The 20095-nt window shown below is 32.2% G+C and overlaps 2 protein-coding genes across 3 annotated transcripts in view; both read right to left on the reverse strand.

Annotated features, from left to right (window-relative positions):
- Positions 1–873: 873 nt before the first annotated feature.
- LOC101493329 (ethylene-responsive transcription factor ERF114) lies at positions 874–2577 on the reverse strand. Its single transcript, XM_004501702.4, has 2 exons — positions 2182–2577; positions 874–1616 (listed from the first exon to the last, which is right to left on the reverse strand). The coding sequence occupies exons 1-2, from the start codon at positions 2420–2422 to the stop codon at positions 1102–1104; spliced, it is 756 nt and encodes a 251-aa protein (XP_004501759.1). The 5' UTR covers positions 2423–2577; the 3' UTR covers positions 874–1101.
- Positions 2578–6453: 3876 nt separating this feature from the next.
- Positions 6454–20095, reverse strand: part of LOC101492997 (uncharacterized) — a 14042-nt gene continuing 400 nt past the window's right edge. Inside the window, exons 2-6 of one of the 2 annotated variants that reach the window (XM_027334553.2) lie at positions 14871–14937; positions 14479–14752; positions 8788–8907; positions 7517–8634; positions 6454–6846 (exon numbers count right to left, since the gene is read on the reverse strand). In XM_027334553.2, coding sequence (XP_027190354.1) covers positions 6777–6846; positions 7517–8634; positions 8788–8907; positions 14479–14745 — 1575 coding nt within the window. In that variant the 5' untranslated portion in view covers positions 14746–14752; positions 14871–14937 and the 3' untranslated portion in view covers positions 6454–6776. The remainder of the gene's footprint in view (positions 6847–7516; positions 8635–8787; positions 8908–14478; positions 14753–14870; positions 14938–20095) is intronic. The other variant, XM_004501701.4, reaches the window with a different exon arrangement.

Genomic DNA, 20095 nt, shown 5'->3' on the forward strand with positions numbered 1-20095 from the left:
GTAAATAAAATTCAAAGAATACTTTAAAATCAATTACAAAAAGTAAAAAGGAAAAATTTAAGGGATTAAAAGTTAAAAAAAATACACAATAGTAAAATTTTAATCGAATATAACATCATTTAGATTGAATGGATTTTGGGCGGATTCAATTTACAATTTTGTAAAAAATTATATTAATTCTAATGTAAAGTATAATATATAATATCCTATAAATTAATATTATGGAATAAAAGTTACCAATTACGTTTGTTACGTATGAAACAATAAAAAAAATAGATTATAATCTAATAAGAATTATTAAAAAAATTTAAAACCAACAAAAATTATAATAAAATACAATATCTCAATCCAACAATATATATTTAAATTGAGGAGCTTAAAATTTGTATTAATAGTCATTTGACATTCGTTTTCAAGAGTTTTTAAATTCAGTATCTTGAAACTATAAATTAAACTCTTTATTTATTTGTGCGATTTTAATTTAAATCAATCTATCACCACCATCTTTGTGCAATAGAGTTAGTAATAAGGGGAGTGTCTTTATTTTTTATTTTTACTAACATATCACATATATTATATTATAGTGTAGGATTGTTTTTTTGTTACTGAATAATGAGTGTCTCGATGAATAGGCAAGTTTTGTTTCTCAATTTATGATGAGTAATTAACATTTTTATTATAGTGTGTGTCATCAATCAAAGCAGAAACGCGTTTTTGCCATCTTACCGACCCTTTAATTTCATGTTTAAAACTTTGTTCATAGATGTGTTCAAACCTGCTTCTATTCTATTCCTTTTCATCAATATATTAATTATTATAGATTTAATATATATATATCATTCGTGTATCATGATGTGTATAAAGAGTTAAATATAGTATGAAATGAAAACTTTTATATATATATATATATAAAGTCGAATATGTTTAAACTTTATCTATCTTTCTGTTATGGTCCCATATACTTCTTCAGACAAAATGAATTGACAACATAAAATAGTAAATAAAAACATGAAATGCCTTGAGAAACAAGAAACAAGAAACAAGAAAGAAAGAAATCACACATGTATTTTTATGATCATATATATAGATCAGTGCCTACCATCATCGATCCATGTCATCCCTCCAATTCCTAGCAGGGTCAGAAGCTGAATTAGAAGAAGAAGAAGAGGAACCACCAAATTGCATTGACAATCTGAGAAGCTCTTGTTGCTGCTGCTGAGATAAACCAGAAGAAGAAGAAGAAGAAGAAGATGCAGTTGATAATTGGTGATAGAAACGAAGCATATTATCATGATTGAAGTTGTTACTAGCAGAAGGAGGGTGAAAAGGAATAATATTTGGATATGTTTGTTGAGAAAAGTGTGGAACAGATTGTTGTTGAAGCTGGTGGTATGCAAATTGATCTGTTGAACTTTGAACCCTTTCTGGAAAATTGAGTTTAGCTTTGCTTCCTTTGAATCTCAGAGCAGCTTCATCATAGGCAACAGCTGCAGCCTCAGCAGTTTCAAAGGTTCCAAGCCAAACCCTAGCCGCCTTCTTCGGATCCCTAATCTCTGCAGCCCATTTTCCCCATGGCCTCTGTCTCACTCCTCTATAGTGTCTTCTTCTTTCACTCCCTTCATATAAATATATTTCACATTTAAACCCTATCTTTGCAATATATTAATTCACATTTTTTTAAATTGATTAGGGCTCTATATTTTATGATAATATGTCAATTTTTTCATTCTAAAACTACAAATTTGAAATACAAACTTTATTCTCTATATGCTTTCTTTCTAAAACCTTTGCATCCAAACATATTAAGCCATGTTAGGCTAAAATAGAGAAAAATGGAAGATTATGATTCATAATTTGTTATTTGATAAATTCACGATATATAATAATCATACAATCTCTTTCAAAACTGTTTAAATTTGCTGAGTACAATAAGTGTAAAATTAACTGACGGCATATATGAAATTGTAATACGTGTTTGGATCCTCTTGTATCATGCAACAACTAGAGAGGATTCAAGTTCACGGTATTAATCGATTTGAGTCGGTGATAGTACAAAACATAATAAAATATTTAAATTCCAAGATGAGTTTAGATTAGTGAGTACATTGACCTACAAAAGGCCGAAATCCAATTTGGTGAAAACATATTAAAAGCATGGAGAGGTGTGAATGAGGCACTTACCTTGATCTTGTTCTTGTTGCTGTGGTTGTTGTTGATTGATATTATTATTATGGATAAAATTTGAGTGGGAATTAGAAGATTGATGCATGTCACTATTATTATTGTTGCCGCCCATGACTTGAGTAAGGGCAGATACTATAGCTGACATATCTTGCTCTGACCTTTCAGAAAATACTGGAAATAAATTCTCCTCCTCTTCTTCTTCTTCTTCTTCCCAACTACTTTTATTCTTTTTATCCATCTTGATCGGTAATACACCTAATTAATTACTTTAATATATATAACATGCAATCGATCAAATGTATTCTTAACTATTTCTTATTTTGTTCATCTAAAATATGATCCTAATTATATTAATCTAACAATGAAATAGATTTAGAATCAGAAGGGGAAGTATTAGGGTTTAGGTGGAGTGATATATATATAGGTCTTGATGTCTCGTGTGAAAGTTTGAAAATAATGAACGGACAGCAGAAAAACAGAACCCGCCGAAAATCAAAAAGTTCTTTTTTTTTTTTTTCGAGGAATTCTTAGCTGCTTTTTATGAAAATAAATAAAAGTGCTGTACTTTGTGATATGAAAATAAAAGGGTAAATTCTCAGTATCTATTGTTATTATATCTCATTTTAAGATCTTTAATTGCATAGATAAAGTGGTAACCATGATCATTTTAAGATCTTTTGCTTTATGTAATTTTTTTTCTTCAATATCTGTAAATTATTATTTTTATTTGATTTTGACCTTTGTTTATTTATTTTATTTATGTAAAATTGATTTTTATTGAAACCAATCCTTATAATATATATAATATTTAATTTTAATCCATTAATTATTATTTATGTAAGAAATTACACATACCAATTTCAATAAAAATCAGTATTGGAGTGACTAAAATTAAATAACAAAGATAAAAAAAACAAAATAAAAATATTTAAAAAGAAAAAAATAAAGCAGAAAAAACTTACACAAAAAACGTCTATTTCTAAAGACCTAAATTATATGTTTAATTCAAATAAAAATAACATTTTGGATATTATTTTGATTTTTTTAATTCTTTTAGTATATATATATATATATATATATATATATATATATATATATATATATATTTGTAAAATGATTAATAACTTATTTATAATTAAATTTCTTTTATAAATATTTTTAATAGAAATTAAATTAAAATTATTTAATTTATCTTATGACATTATTAATCATTAAAAAATATTTTTAAAATGTCAATTTAATGTGTAAAAACAATAATATTAATTTTGAAAAACTTTTCTCAACTATAATGCGACATTTATTATTAGAATAGTTCATATAATTTTATAAGTTGTATTTGCATCAGGAAAACAACTAAATATCTCTGAAGAATTCAATATTACCATGTTTGATTTAAATTCAATAGTTAAAATCTATAAATGTTTTTATTTCTTCAAATGAAATTTCATCATCAAAATTAATTATTAGATATAATTCTAGAGTATTTATGCACATACGGATGATTCTAGATATAATAAAAACGGGTAATAGTTTTACCATAAACTTTAAATTATTTTGTAATTTTTTTTAATGTTATCCCATTTTAACCATATAAAATTTAATTCTAAAAATATTTCTTGTGAAAAAATTATATATTATATAATTTTAATTATAAAAATATTTATTCATAGTTCTACATTACGTGGTACCCGTCAAAAAAGAATTAATTGTGCGGTTTTTTTTTTAATAATTTTATTTTCAAAAAATGTATCTAAATTACCGACGTAGTCTATATTTTTTTTGTACTTTTTTTAACGTCCATTTTAGTTTTAATATAAGTACTATTTGGACGATTTTTTTTAATTCTCCGCATTTTAGGATTGTGATACAATGTTTCACCTTCATATGCCAATATCCTTCATTGGGTATAAGTGGAAACTCTTCTTTGTACATGTTAAATATATTAACAACCTTGTACACATCACGTAGAAACACTAAATAGTTTTGACGAGCGTAAGAGCATGCAACTATGACATGTGAACAAGAAACATGTATAGCCTGAAATTTTTCATAATCACACCATTTTCTTTGAAGGTTGACTTCAAAATGACCAATTGATCGCACCTCTCTTGGATTTACTGTTTCATGCACCATGAAATAATAACAATTTCGGTCGAATTGCATGACTTGGTGAATATATGTTTACCAACTTCATATTTAATTTTGTCCATGCAATCGTCTGTGTATACTCGACCAGAAGCTAATGATGTCTGATGTTGTTGTCCCCTTTCTGCATATAAAACTACCAATCTAGATTGATTGTACCAAAACAGTGATTGAGAGATTGCGCGTACCCTTGAGCATTGCGTTGATTGACTCGAAAATGTTTGTTGTCACGTGTCCCCGTCGTCGACCTTGAGAATAAGCCATAATCAATTGTTCTGGGGGATATTATCGATTCATCTTAAAGCCTCTGGATTTGCCATCCTGTTTTCATTGCGGTAATATTTGAATGATGGCTCATTTAATGCATATCATGTTATAAATAATGTAAAAATTATCAAATATGATAAAGTGATAAGTGGAAAATATAACTCCAGAATCATCGAATGAAGAAATAGTTATACATTGTAGATCATACATTTTAGAATTGATTGGCGGCATATTAATGTCTGACAAATCCCACAACAGAGTACATATTATGTGGTTGCACTTGTTGAGATATTTGCGAGAGACGGGAGAATACTGTTGGGGTTCAACGTGATTGGCAACAATTTATAGAGAATTGTGTGGTGCATCTGAATCCGGTGTTACGTCGGTGGACTCAAATTCTAAATTTTGGAATGCATATACTCCATTGAATCAAAAATCCAACTGAACTCAAGGTAGAAGTAGTTATTCTGCAACACTTTCTCCTAGACATCCTCAATAGCAAGAAGAAGAAGATCAAGGAGAATAACAAACTCGTAATGTACCAAGGCGTCGTCAAAATATAGTACGTGTGAGAAAACCTCGGCAATGTGGTACCTCGGCAATGTTTAAAATTTGTATTTATGTATTTTTATGAATTATATATATATATATATATATATATATAGAATAAAAATTGATTTATTTTTTTGAAAAAACTCTTTCCAAATTGCGACTTAAAAAAAAGTATTTCAATTAATAAATTTCAAAAGGGAGTATTTGAGTAATGTTTTTTTTTTTGGAAAAAAGAGTATTGAAAAAAAAAAAACTCTAATTTTGCATATGAAAAATTGAGAAAGATAGCTTCTAACAACACTATGTTGCATGGATAAAATATTATATTTGACTGTCTATTTTTATTATTATAATTTTTTTTTTACGAGAAAGAGTAAATGTTCATCCTTAAATTATTTTTCAAAAGGTTGATATTAGACACAGTCGATTTATAGTATGAAAGATTTTTTTTTATATATATATTTTTTATAAACTAAGATACTAGTACATATAAATATTCAAAAAATATAAGTGTGATATTTAACAAAAATATATATATAAGAAAGTCTCTTTCTCACAACATTATAAATTGAAAAACAATTTGAAAATAAATAATATATATTATGAAATATTAGGATAGAAGATTATATTAATCTAACGAGTGCGTTTATTTTAGATTTTTTTATGAAATAAATTATTTTTTAATCAAAAATTATTTTTTTAGTTAAAAATAATAGTTTCTGATATTTGCTACTTGCGATAGATGAAAGAGAAATACATCATAAATTTTAAAAATACGAAACTTAACTAAATCATGTAATTATCTTTATCTTTTTTGGAAAATCCAAAACTACCCTCCATCAGTTTTTACTACGGTTTTCTTTATCAAGTAAGTTTTCTTTTATTTTTACATTATTAATACGATTTTTTTTTGCTTTTGTATGTTTATTTATTGTTTTTTATGAATATTTAAGGTACATTAATCAATTTTAAAACGTATCTAAGAAATAATAATTAGAAAACTTATATCTTTTATGATAATTTTATACTTTAAAAAATTACTTTTATAAAATTATATACAAACGAATTAAAAATCATTTGAAAACAATTATTTTTATAATAGTAAACAAGAAAATCAAAAAATCATTTTTAAACAAATCTTTATAAAATAATCTCTAAAACTTTTAAACTAAAAATCATTTCTATTTAAAATCAAACAAACACACGAGATCAAGAAATATTATTTACGTAATATAAAATAGAAAAAGATTAAAAGAATATGAAGTATAAAGTTTAACAGAAAAATATAACATTATAGAAAAAATAAATGAGAAAAACTAATTTTATATTTATGCAGAGAAAAAGGATCTTACACTATCAATATCAATGTAAATCAATTTTGTATTGACAGTAAATGACCACTATTAATTTTATCTTCTCCTGAATACATGTTTCCTCTAACTAGCAGCAAATTTCTTAGCAAAAAAACATCAGTAATTAAGCAATAGGTTTATGTACATATATGGCAGCAAATGGAACTCGTCAAATTGCATGGCCAAGATTCAATATATAGAGAATGTGAATTTTCTGAATACAGGTGGCTGCCAACATTCTCTGGTGTCAAAATATTCTTATTTTGTCTGCATAGATCACTGATAGTACCCACTTCCTATTCCAGTTTGTTGGCCACTGGGTATCACCTCTTGTACGGGCCCAGACCTGGGGAACAGCAGCCACATTAGGTAGATCAAACGAGCATTTTGGTCCTCAAAATTGTAAGAGACAAATAATTTAGCCCCTCAAATTTAAGAAATAACAAAGTAATTCCTCCAGTTAGAGAAGGTCAATCAATTTCCTCAACCAGAATATCTCTTTAGTATACATCCATCAAAATCAACGAAAGACCAACATATTAACTTGAATAGTGTTTTGATGCATCGAGAAAAACACACAATCTTTAAATTGTAGTGCTTAATTTGGAAACATGGTTCAATTGACTGCCATTGTTCAATTCAACAAACTAAATTGCTATTTTGTAAATTTGAGGGACTATATTGACTGGCCCTTACAATTTCGATGACTAAAATATTGATTTACTCCATTAGGTATTAACAAAATTCACTTCACATTGGCAATGGCCAAATGCCTAAAAGCCCATAGCTAAGTATGCATGTTCAGAAAACAATTATAAATTTTTAAATTGACTTTCATGCTTTGATAAGGATGTGGGACAAAGCTTTCTCTGCTGGAATCTTAAACATAGTTTCAATCGATGAATTTCAGTTAAGAGAGTTTTAATATAACCATGAGATCAGACAAACGTTGCAGATAAAATTAAAAGGATTTCAGGGATAAGAATATATTTAACCCAAGAGAAGTTGAAAAATACCCTTGATCAGAATATGTGCTAGATATAACTTGTTGAGGAACATATGCGCCAGATGTAACTTGTTGAGGAGCATATGGATAATATAATGATGATGAAGCATGTGATTGCGCCACAACATTGGCGTAGTTCATATTCACCATGGAACCGTAGGCAGCTTGTAGATTTTGAGTTGTCTGACATGTTTGTTGAGGATCTGGATATGATTGGGCATAATTGCTGCTCACATTTGCCGCGATTGAATAAGAGTCAGGTTGCGGATTTTGGTTATTCTGGTGAGTATAGTGAGGATCCCACAGCACTTGGGAATGACTGATACCCACATTCGCCGCTGGGGGATTAACACCGCGTGGTGGTGGGTTTAGGATACTCTGATGAAGCTGTTGAGGATCTTGCAGTGATTGAGTATAACTGCCACCCGTCATCATTGAAGAATGAAATTCAGGTGTTGGATGTAAGACATTAAGATTTACATGTTGAGAATGTTGCAGCGATTGATCATAACTATGGCTACTACCCACAGTCATCATGGAAGAATGATATTCAGGCTGTGGATGTAAGACATTATTAAGATGTTGATGTTGAGAATGTTGCAGGGATTGAGTATGACTTCCACCCACAGTCATCATGGAAGAATGAAATTCAGGTTGTTGATGTAAAACATTAAGCTGTGCATGCTGAGAATCTTGCATTGACTGAGCATAGCCACCGTCATTATTTACTAAGGATGAATGAAACTCAGGCTGCGCCGTAAGGATATTCTTGTGTGTGTATTGAGGATATGTATTTGCCAGTGCATGGATCTGATTTCCTGAAGCTTGGGATGGCACAGACTGAGCAGCAACTGGCATCGAATTTTTGACAGGATAGGCGGCCCAACCAGTAGGCTCCTCAAGTCCATTTCGATGTTTATGGTTCAACAGCCCAGGAGCTTGATTAGGTGACATCCTAGACAAAATAGAATCCTCAAAATGAGATGATGCCCTTGATGTCTGATTAAAAACTCCATTCGCTGGTGGATGTGGCAGCATCGAGGCAGAGTATATGTCGTTCAAAACAGGATGTGTACGTGCAGTTGACAATACATGTAATGGGCGAAACATTTCTAATAGATTTCTTACCTGCAACATGACAACAAATTTCAACTAAAAATGACAGTGGTAATACGAGAAGTTCCTTTTCACTCAAAAAGATAAGACAAAGCAAAGAAAGGAAAACCAGAATGTAATATTTGCAAGTAAAATCAATTTGCAATAGATTAAAATGAAGCTTACCTGTCTAACATTCAGTTCAGGATTAAACTTGTTAGAGTGTTTCTGATAATTATCTTTTATAGCATGTTTAAAGTGATCCTCGGGCAAGGGCAAGACATCTTTATCGATTTTGAATCTCACCTGAACAAAATAAAAACATCGTTGACAAAGACAAAATAAGATAAAGTGAAAAAATCCAAGTGTCTATGTGTGTGTGTTTGTGTGTATATATATATATAGAGAGAGAGAGAGAGAGAATTTCTATACAATACAAAAGGAATAACGCACGACTTGAAACGATTACTCGGTGCAGTGCTTTTGTATTTTTTAGAATAAAAGTAAAAAAGATAATAGTAAAAAATAATTAAAAACAAAATTCAATCCAACGGTTGACGGGCCTTCGTTGTTTTTCCGTGATCTAACCAATCGTAACATTTAGCTTTATCTACACACACGTGTGTATATATATATATATATATATATATTGAATCGTCATAAAATAAGTACAAATATCACTATTACCCTATTTAGTATTTACGATATTTACATGATACTTTCAACCATAACTACTTATTTACATCATTCATAACATTCCTCCTCATACTGGAGCATATAAATTATATGTACCATACTTGGTACATATATAGGACTTGTTCAAATTGGCTTATTTGAGCTTATTTGTTGGTATAAACATTAGTGAAACTGTTTGGGATAACTTATGGAAACAATTTATCCATGAGCTATTTTTAGTTTATTTCTATAAACTCTACAGGATAGCTTACACAAAAGCACTCGTATTTCTATAAACTCTCCAGGATAGCTTAAGAAATAGCTTACACAAAAGCCCTTGTATTATTCTCCCTCTGGAATGAAATATAAGCAAAAGTGGTAGTTGAAAGGTTTATTTATCTGGTTAAAAATTTAGTCTAGATACATCAATTTTTCAACTACCATTTTTGCTTCTATTTCATTCCTGAGAGAGTAGTTTTTATGCTATAGAAATAACTTATAAATAAGCACTTATATGATAAACGCTTATACTAATTAAGTTGTTAATCCTAACATTGGGATAGTCTATATATGAGGAACCACCAAAGACTTGCTGGAAACATCTGCTAATTGATCATATGAGCCAACAAAGCTAGTGGTGATGTCTCTAGATAAAAATTAAAATCATCTTGCTAATGCCTAATAAAAGAACAATATATCTTGGTATGCTTAGTTCTCATAAAAGATTGAATTTGATGCAAAACAACTTGACTATGTCGAATGAGTGTCAACTCTGTACCATTTTCAAATCTAAGCTCTTGAAATAACACTTAAAAACATATGAGTTTACAAGTAGCCGATGTCATGGCTTGATATTCAGCTTTTACGCTTGACTCTGCAACGTCATCCTGCTATTTTTCACCAGGAGATAAGGTTGCCCCAATAAATATATAAAATACCCAGAAGTGGATCTCCTATTAGCAGGAGAGCTCTCCCAGTCAGTATCTGGGTATCAGCACGAGTGTGACTTATTTTCACAAATAAAACCTTTTCATGGAGTTGCCTTAATGTATTTCAAAAAGAAAATTACGACATCCCAACCAATGTCCTTTACAAGGTGAGTCAAGAAATTGACTTACCACGTATCATAAAAGGATCTGCGTCTCTCTAGTTCCCCTGATTTTGTATAAGTTTTGCATTAGGATCCATAGGATAGGAGTATTATCATGTTTAGCATTTATCGAACATGTTTTCCCCATAATGTCCATGACATATTTCCTCTGAGAAATTATAATACAATCCTTGGATTGTGCCACCTCTATCCAAAAGAAATATCAGTGTGTGCCAAGACCTTGTGTCTGAAAAAGTGACAAATGTTTTATCTGAGCAAGGCAATGATAATCATACCTATAATGACAATGTCATCAATATACACAACCAAGTCAAAACATTTTGTGGTTAAACAACACTAGAAGACTGAGTGATCGGCCTCACTTCAAGTAATACCAGACTACTTACTAGCATCGGTATATTAGCTAAACTATACCCCAGGGGACTATTTAAGGCCATATAGAGATTTTCAAAAACGACAAACTAGGCCTAAAGCCCCCCGAGCAATAAATCAAGAAGGTTACTCCATATAAACTTCATTGAGATTAACATGGAGGAAAGCGTTTTTAAAATGAAGTCGATGAAGCGGAAAATGGAAAATAGTAGCAAGAATGAAAACAAGCATGCAAAAGCCATTTTTGCTACGGGGAAAATGTGTCCCCACAATCCAAACCAAATACTTGTGTGTAACCTTTAGAAACTAGTTTTGCCTTAAGGAAGTCAACTTGACCAACTTCAACTGTAAAGACCAACCAACATCCAACAACAGACTCCCTAGAGAAAGAGCAACAAGGTCACATGTCCCACTACTCTAAAGTGCACAAATTTCTTTAACCATAACCTATTGCCACCAAGGATGAGAGAGAGCTTCACTTGAAGCCTTTTGAATATAAATACCAAAGACAAGTAGAATGTGAAGGCCACGTAATGCGCAGAAGGAATACAGGTAAACTGTATAACTCTTTGGAGTGCAACAGGAAGATCAAGTATAGGGTTTAGGTTGGAGCAGGGGGAAGTGTAGTTAGGGGAGAGGCTATAAGAGCTGTAATTGGAGGGACATGTGCTGGAGATGGAGCACCACTGGTGGAGTGCACTCAATTAAGAAAAGATGAAGAGGTACAATGTCTGAGATAGATTCGGGTGAGAGGTAGAAGCTCCATAGAAAGGTACAGACTAAAATAATATCACATCATTTGAGACTAGATACTGACACAAATCAGGTGAGTAACAATGATAGCCGTGTTGGGGTCGACTGCAACCTGACAAGACACATTTAAGAGATTGAGCAAACAATTTATCAAGACCAGAAGCAAGATTATGGACAAGACAAGTAGACCAAAAGATGCGAGGTTGCAAGGAATGCAGATGTTGATGGGAAAATAATCCAAATGGGGTACTCGGTTCTAAAAATAGATAAAGGAATCCAATTATGAGATAAAAAGCAATAAGAACAACATTCCCCCAAAATAAAAAAGGAATGTGCCTATGGATAAGGAGAGCTCAAGTTGTTTCAATAAGATGACGATTTGCACGCACAACAACTCCATTTTATCGAGGGATACGACCATACGAGCACATAAAATTTTATGAAGAATGCTATGTCAGGCTACAAAGATCCAAAATGATTGTGATAAGTATTCACGAACATTAACACTTCACAAAGTACGAACAAAGCACCAACCTGCCTTTTTGTCTCATGGAAAAGTGCTTGCAAATGGAGAACAATTAAGAGATGTTATTCATACAAAATAACCAAGTACAAGCAACTAGTCATCAATGTATATAACCAAATATTTGAACCCCAAAGTTGACTTCGTATGACTAGGACCCCAGACATAAGAATAGTCTAAGGCAAAAGAGACTTAGCTCTACTATGGACCCAATCAGGGAATGAACTACTAGAATGTTTCGCAAGTTGACAAGACTCACCAAAAAGATTGGATAATTTGGACAGACTTGACACCAATTTTTGTAACTTTTCAAGGCTAGGGTGACCCAATTGAGCATATACTCGAAGGGCGGAGTCTATGGCAGTGTAGATACATGAGTGGTTTGGGAGATGGTGGAGGACATTAGACTTACATTCGACGCCCAATTGCCAATCATCTGTCTCAAACTTCGGTCCGAAAAGAAAATAGAATCTCTACTAATCAACATTACACAGTCAACAAAGTGAGTCAAACAACTAATTAGAAATAATATTAAGTGAAGAACCTGGAACACACAATCAACTAGAAAGAAGAGAAAAGGATGTGTTGTACCTTTGGATTGTATTTGAGAATAATTAGCTAAAGTAACCATTGGTAACTAATCAAAGATAGAAAGTTAAGATAATAAGGATTTATAATCAGAGATGTGATCAGTGGCACCAGATCAAGAACCCAAGGACCAATGGTAGGTGATTGGGAGAAACAAAATTGGTGTCGACAATAGAGACAATAGAATAGGAGACCTGGCGACTGTCATTGTTGAGACCATTTCAAAAACTCAAAATAGGCAACTTGTTTTTCAGCGAGACTTTAGGGTTGGCGTTCCTGAAAACACTCAAAAAAATTCATAGGTGGTTGATGTTGCAATAAAATTTGGTAGATGGGGCTATATGGTCCAAGAAGAGAGAAAATGCACCCAAAAAATGTTGTATGCAAAAGGACAAGCAACAGCTTACATAACGACTATTGATGGATGTGACAAGAAAAATGGGCAATCTTACCAGTAGAAAGACAGGCTTCCTGGAACGGCAACCAAGCGCACCACCATAAGCGGCAGAGATGGTGGCAATTCCAAAAAAATGTAAGAGGAAATAAAAGACTAGTAAAAGAGCGTGTTAGCACGTGTAAAACCTTTTACTTCCCAAAAAATGTAGGAGGAAATAAAAAAGTATGTAAGCACGTGTAAAACCTTTTCAACCTAAAACTTTGAAGGGTGGTACAACGAGGACATGCAATTCTGATGGTGGGGGAAAATATCTGAGCCGTTGGAAAGGTTGAAGAACATGTCAGAAAGTGGGGACACGGCATTAGGGAGTGGAAACTAAATAATGAACACCAGTTTCGAAGAAAAAAATGCACCAGTAGACAGTGGGTCCACTGAGTAGGCAATAACTAGAGTAGCCTCTTGTTAGGCTCTAGATACCATGTTGAGAAAGAGAGAATACGAGAGAGCAAGTGAAAGAAGTCATGTGTGTTATACAACAAAGCTATATTATACACATAAATACTGAATCATAAAACAAATACAAATATTATTGCTACCCTATTTATGATAAGTATATGATACTAACAACCATAGCTTCTTATTTACGTCATTTCTAACGAACATGAAAGTAGGGAATGGAACCTTAATAGATATTGTGAAGTTGACATTGTCATCATCGATTTCAAGTATGAGTTATGAGAGGCACTTGTTGATTAGTAGGATGGCAACACAACCCGAACCCGTTCCGCTAGTAATATTATTGTCATTTTTAAATTTTATATACATGTACATATTCAATATTTTTTTAATATTAAAAATTGTAATCTTCTCTCAATATAAAATATGATTTTATTATTTTTTTAATTTTATTACTTTATAATAATTATTATTTTTATTATATTAATTATAATAAATATGACTTTTAAATTTATTATTTTATATATATGAATGAGTGCAAGCGAAGAAACCCGAACCTCGTCGCAGACAGGGTAGGAGACTTAAATTTCACACCCAATAAGAAACGAGGACGGGTGCGGAGTTCCCCGACTAGTCGGGTGCGGGGTGAGAGAGTCTCCTGCCCTGCCCCGTTGCCATGCCTACACCAAAATTTGTAAGGGATTGACTGACTTGTGAAGTTAATTGACGGACGTTGACCAAAACAAGGAAAGATTAGGATAAACAAGAAAGCCAACATGCAAGTTGGGTTCTTGAAGCGACAAGAATTTAACTCATTAATTTAAGAGCAAGCTAATTAGTATAAGTTTGAGAAAAGGGAATTTCGTTTTACTCAAGAAAGAGTATAGCTGGCGTATCATATAAAACTGGCATATCACATAAAACTGGCATATCATATATGCATTTAAAATGAATTATTTCTTCTTGTCACTCATAGGAATCGTCAATGGTTTAAAAACACACCTGAGCAGGGAACCTGCCCCCAAAAGCTAACGGTTCTATATTTAGCATCCCAGTTGAGGTTGCTGAATATAAGCCATACAGAAGCTTCACATCAGTGTCAAACAAAAAAAGATGTGTGCCGAGATTGATCCTCTCCACGACATGCTTTCTCCCTGCAGGAAGCGCAAAAACCCGGTATCGATAGCATTCTGGTTTTGTCATTCTATTGCACATGAAAATAAAGCCAGAAATTTTATCCTGAGTGTTCATGCGCACTTCTGCTTCCATTGAATCACTGCATGGATAAGCAACACATCAATTATGGAGGTCTGATTTTTCAAATGAACCAGTTCAACAACCATTAATTATTACTTAATACATCACACAATAGTAAAAAAACAAATGATTATAACCTATTTTCTGCCACGATTCAACCCCGATGAACCACAAACCACTATCTTCACTGGTCAATAACCGATCCTTTTTAAAACAAGAGTTCAAATCACAACACAATGTCAAGTAAAAATAATCTACAAACAAACAAGGGAAAATAGAAGGATAGAAACGAATGTGTAATAGAATTTCAAACTAACAAGACATAGAATTTGTAATAAGTTGAGAAATGAAGACAAATAATAGAGTAAAGAAACATCCATTAAAGTTACTTTGTTATGTCATTCGCTGTTATCATGTAATGATATATAGTTGTATTATATTTTGACTTAATCTTATTCAGTTTAGTTTGTTTCACATTCTGTTTAGTTAGTTAGTTATCCTAACTACATCTTTTCTTTTCTATGTAGTTAGCTTTTGGGTTTTTATTATATATAAAAACACATTCCCTATAATTAATGACAATATATATTCAGTAAATAAGAGATGAGATTATTCAGTAAATTTCCCACATCAATTGTCAAATAATATGGTATTAGATTTTAAGCTTAATTGCAGTTTAGGTCCCCTATTTTAGCTGAATCCCAAAAGTAGTTCCTCTTTTTTGTTTCTCTCCAGGTTTGATTCCCTAAACAGAATTTTGGTCCAAAATTTGATAAAGTTTCATTTTTTTTTTTTGCGTTTATTTAAATCACAACATGCTTCAAGATCTCGTGGTGCAATAATTGTACCTGAAATGTATAATCACAAATGGTGTGGTGCGGCTTAAAAAAATTAAACTTTATCAAGTTTTGGACCAAAATTTTATTTAGGAGACCAAAACTGGAGAGAAACAAAATGAGAGACTACTTTTGCGATTCAGCTAAAATAGGGGGATCAAAACTGCAATTAAGCCTAGATTTTAACAATTATTGTTTATGCTTCATTTCTCAAAACCAGAATTCTTCCTCATTTTCTTTCTGAGATCTCAAACCCATAATCCTTCCATATTTTCTTTTTGAATTCTCAAACCCAGTCCCCCTTTCATCATGTCCAACAATAACTCTGATTCTTCCTCTTATTCTGAACCACAAAATGATCTTGCCGCCATTTGTGCAAAAGGTCCCGCCCTCAACCCTCGTAGTCCTTATTATCTTCATCCCAGCAAGAATCCTAACGCCGTTCTTGTCACATCATCCTTAAACGACAACAACTACCACAGTTGGAGCAAGGCCATGAAACATAAATTATCATCCAAAAACAAGATTCAATTCATCAATGGATCACTTCTTCAACCGACGTCAACCCATCCTGATTTTGAGCTTTGGGATCGTGCCAACAACATGGTGATTTCTTGGATTACTAGAACCTTATTTTCTCACATTTATCAGAGAACTATCTGCATCGACACAGCTTATGATCTTTAATGTGATTTACGCGAAAGATTCACCATAAGTAACCACGTTCGTATTTTTGATCTTCTTCGCGATCTCCACTCCATCAAGCAGGGAGATCGCAATCTTTCAACATTCTTCACGGATGTAAAAATCTTATGGGATGAGCTCGAATGTCTCTGTCCTACCCCTTCTTGTACTTGTTCGACTCCCTACAAATGTAAACTTAGCACAACCGTCAACACCTTCAAACAACAAGAGTATGTTACGTGTTTCCTCAAGGGTCTAAACAACAATTACGCGAATGTGCGCACACAGATTCTTCTCATGGACCCTCTCCCTTTAATTAGCAATTTATATTCTATGATGGTTCAACTAGAACCAACACCAACCCTACTCGCCTGATAATACTGACTTTCATATCAATTATGAAAACCCTAGTTTTGGTGGACAAGGCTCACCCCAACCTGGTCGTGGTAGAGGACGAGACCAATCGAACTAATTGTCATAAAACAAATCACACCGTGGAAACTTGTTACTTCAAACATGGTTTCCCCTCGGGTTACCGATCACATAAACCATCTACTTCAAATGTTGATTCTGCTAATAATAGCAAGACGGTTCATTCTGCAATTTCAACTCCAAATGACCCTTCCACTCAACTGTCCAAGGAAGATTTTAAGCTTCTCATCACTCTCCTTCATTCTTCAAAGCAAGATTCTAAGCACAACAATCAAAAGTCAACCAATGATTCCACTAGTCGTGTAATTTCAAGTGTCTCTATGATATGTTTTGCTGCTTTAAGCTTCTCTTTTTGGATATAGGATTCAGGTGCTTCTGATCACGTTTGTCCTTTCATTCAATGCTTTTCTACAATCGAAAGGATCAAACCTGTTTGTCGTACTTTTCCTAATGGTAATCATATATTTGCACCTTTTTTTAGATCCATTATCTTTGATAAATCCTTATCTTTACACAATGTTCTATTTATACCTCAATTTAAATTCAGTTTGATTTCAACCTCTAAATTGACTCATGACCTGAATTGTAGGGTAATCATTAGTAAAAACTCTTGTGTAATTCAAGATTCACATACCCAGAAGATGATTGGGCTTGTGGAGCATCATAATAACCTCTATGTTCTCAAAAAATCCCTTGTTTTGCCCTTTTATGATTATACTTTACATGATTATATTTCTTGTAATAAACATGTATATAGTATGAATTCTAATTTCTTTGATATTTGGCATTATAGGTTAGGTCACCCCTCTATTTTTTTAAGTTCTAGCATTTTTTTACATGCTTTTGATTTAATACATGATGACATTTTGGGTCCCATTGGTGACATTTCAATAGATGGATATAAATATTTTTTAGCCATTGTTGATGACCACACAAGACTCACTTGGATTTTCCTTATGAAAGCTAAATCAGAAACTAGATCTAAACTCCAGCACTTTATCATCTTTGTTTCCACACAATTTTCAACTAAAATTAAAACTATTAGAAGTGATAATGGTGTTGAGTTTAACATACCTACTTTTTATTTTGATTTAGGTATTTTACATCAAACTTCATGTGGGAAACACCTCAACAAAATTCCATTGAGAAAACACAAACATCTATTAAATGTCACTAGAACTTTACTTTTTCACTCCAAACTTCCCAAAGTTTTTGGTCTTTTGCTCTTTGTCATGTCACTTTTATTATATACAAATTACCTACACATGTCTTACAAAACAAGACACCTTATAATATGCTTTATAACATGCCACCTACTTTTAATGACTTAAAAATGTTTGGTAACTTGGTTTTCTTTCTTTTGCTTCAACTATATTTAATCATAGGATTAAATTGGATCCTAGAGCTCGCAAATGTATATTTCTTAGATTTAAACCAAGGACAAAAGGTTATGTTTATTTAACCTTCATACACGTGATATTTTTACTTTACGAAATGTTATTTTCTATGAGAATATATTTCCTTAAACTTCCATTGATTTTGTTCATGTGCATTGTATTCCAAATGATGTCACTAATTATACTACACTTCTCTTTGATGATCCCATTTACATTGTAGATGATACTAGTCATGTTTCTAATATACCTCCTAATTTACATTTTGATAACCACATGGATATTCTTGCTAATTCTACTAACAACCCTTCACCTACCTTAAGAAGGTCTTCTAGACAAAGGCAACAACCCGCATATTTGCAGGATTTTCGGTGTAATATGGTTGTGGCTGATTCTTCATCCAATCTTTTATATACGATTTCATTTGTTTTATCTTATAACAATTTATCACCTGCGCATTGTTCTTTTGTTTCTGCTATTTCTTTTGTTCAAGAATCATGCAGTGATAAACAGGCAACCAAACATCCTTGTTGGATTCAAGCTATGGATTCTGAAATTCAAAATAATATTTGCATTGTGACTCCTCTCCCCTATGGTAAGAAACTAATAGGATGCAAATGGGTCTATAAGGTAAAGTATAAAGTTAATAGTATAATAAAGCGGTATAAAGCTAGATTAGTTGCTAAGGGTTTTATCCAAGTTGAAGGTATAGACTTTTTTTACACGCATTCCCCTATCGCTAAACTCACAACTGTAAGATTACTTTTTATCTATTGCTTCTCCTCAAAATTAGCATATTCATCAACTAGATATGCATAATGTTTTTTTACATGGTAATTTAGAAGAAGAGGTTTACATGCAATTACCACTTGCCATTTCTACTAATAATCCTACACATGTTTGCAAACTTTTCAAATCCTTGTATGGCTTAAAGCAATCTAGTCGTCAATGATTTGCAAAATTTTCCACGGCTTTACATTATATAGGATATTCACAATCTGCCTCTGAGGGACTGCTTTTTCCAACATCTTTTCCTTTTCAACTCAAGTCATTTTGTGATTCAGATTGGGCTAGTTGCCCCAACACACGCAAATCTATTACTGGCATTTGCATCTTCTTAGGCGATTCTCTTATATCATGGAAATCTAAGAAACAAGCTATTGTCTCCCATTCTTCTACTGAGGCCAAGTGTAAGGCCATGGCGTCCACTGTTGGCGAGCTTCAATGGCTCACATACCTTCTCAATGATCTTAAGGTTCCTTACACGAAACATTCCCTTCTTTATTGTGACAACCAACCAGCAAGACATATTGCCTCAAATTCTTCCTTCCACGAACGCACCAAACATATTGAACTCGATTGTCATACCGTTCGTGAAAAGCTTCAACAACAAATTTTTCATTTACTTCCAATTTCTTCGCATCTTCACCTTGCAGACATGTTTACGAAATCTTTGGATCATATACCATTTCACACTTTTTTATCCAAGTTTAGACTCACATCCATATGTTCATCAGCTTGAGGGAGAGTATTGATATATAGTTGTATTGAGGGAGAGTATTGATATATAGTTGAATTAAACTTTGACTTAGTCTTATTCAGTTTAGTTTGTTTCACATTCTGATTAGCTAGTTAGATTCTCTTTTTTCTATGTAGTTAGCTTTTGAGTTTTCTTTATATATAAGAACCCATTTTCTGTAACTAATGACAATATATTGTCAGGAAATAAGAGATGAGGTTATTCAGTAAATTTCTCTCTTCAATTACAAGTAATAACATGAAAGATGATAACGAGAAACGCTAGTGTCATGAGTTTTAAAAACAAATCCCTCCATCCATCGAAATTTAAATTGTCAAAATAAATCAAACCTAGTAAACGCAGTAACAGTGAACAACAAACTCCCCAAAAAAAAATAATTACATGCAGAAATAAAAATGGCAACTTGTACGAGAACATAAACAAGAATTGTTATGGAGAAAGAAATAAAGGGGAAGAGATGATGAAAAAGGGAAAGA

This window comes from Cicer arietinum, chromosome 5, assembly GCF_000331145.2.
Source record: "Cicer arietinum cultivar CDC Frontier isolate Library 1 chromosome 5, Cicar.CDCFrontier_v2.0, whole genome shotgun sequence".
NCBI classification, from domain to species: domain Eukaryota; kingdom Viridiplantae; phylum Streptophyta; class Magnoliopsida; order Fabales; family Fabaceae; genus Cicer; species Cicer arietinum.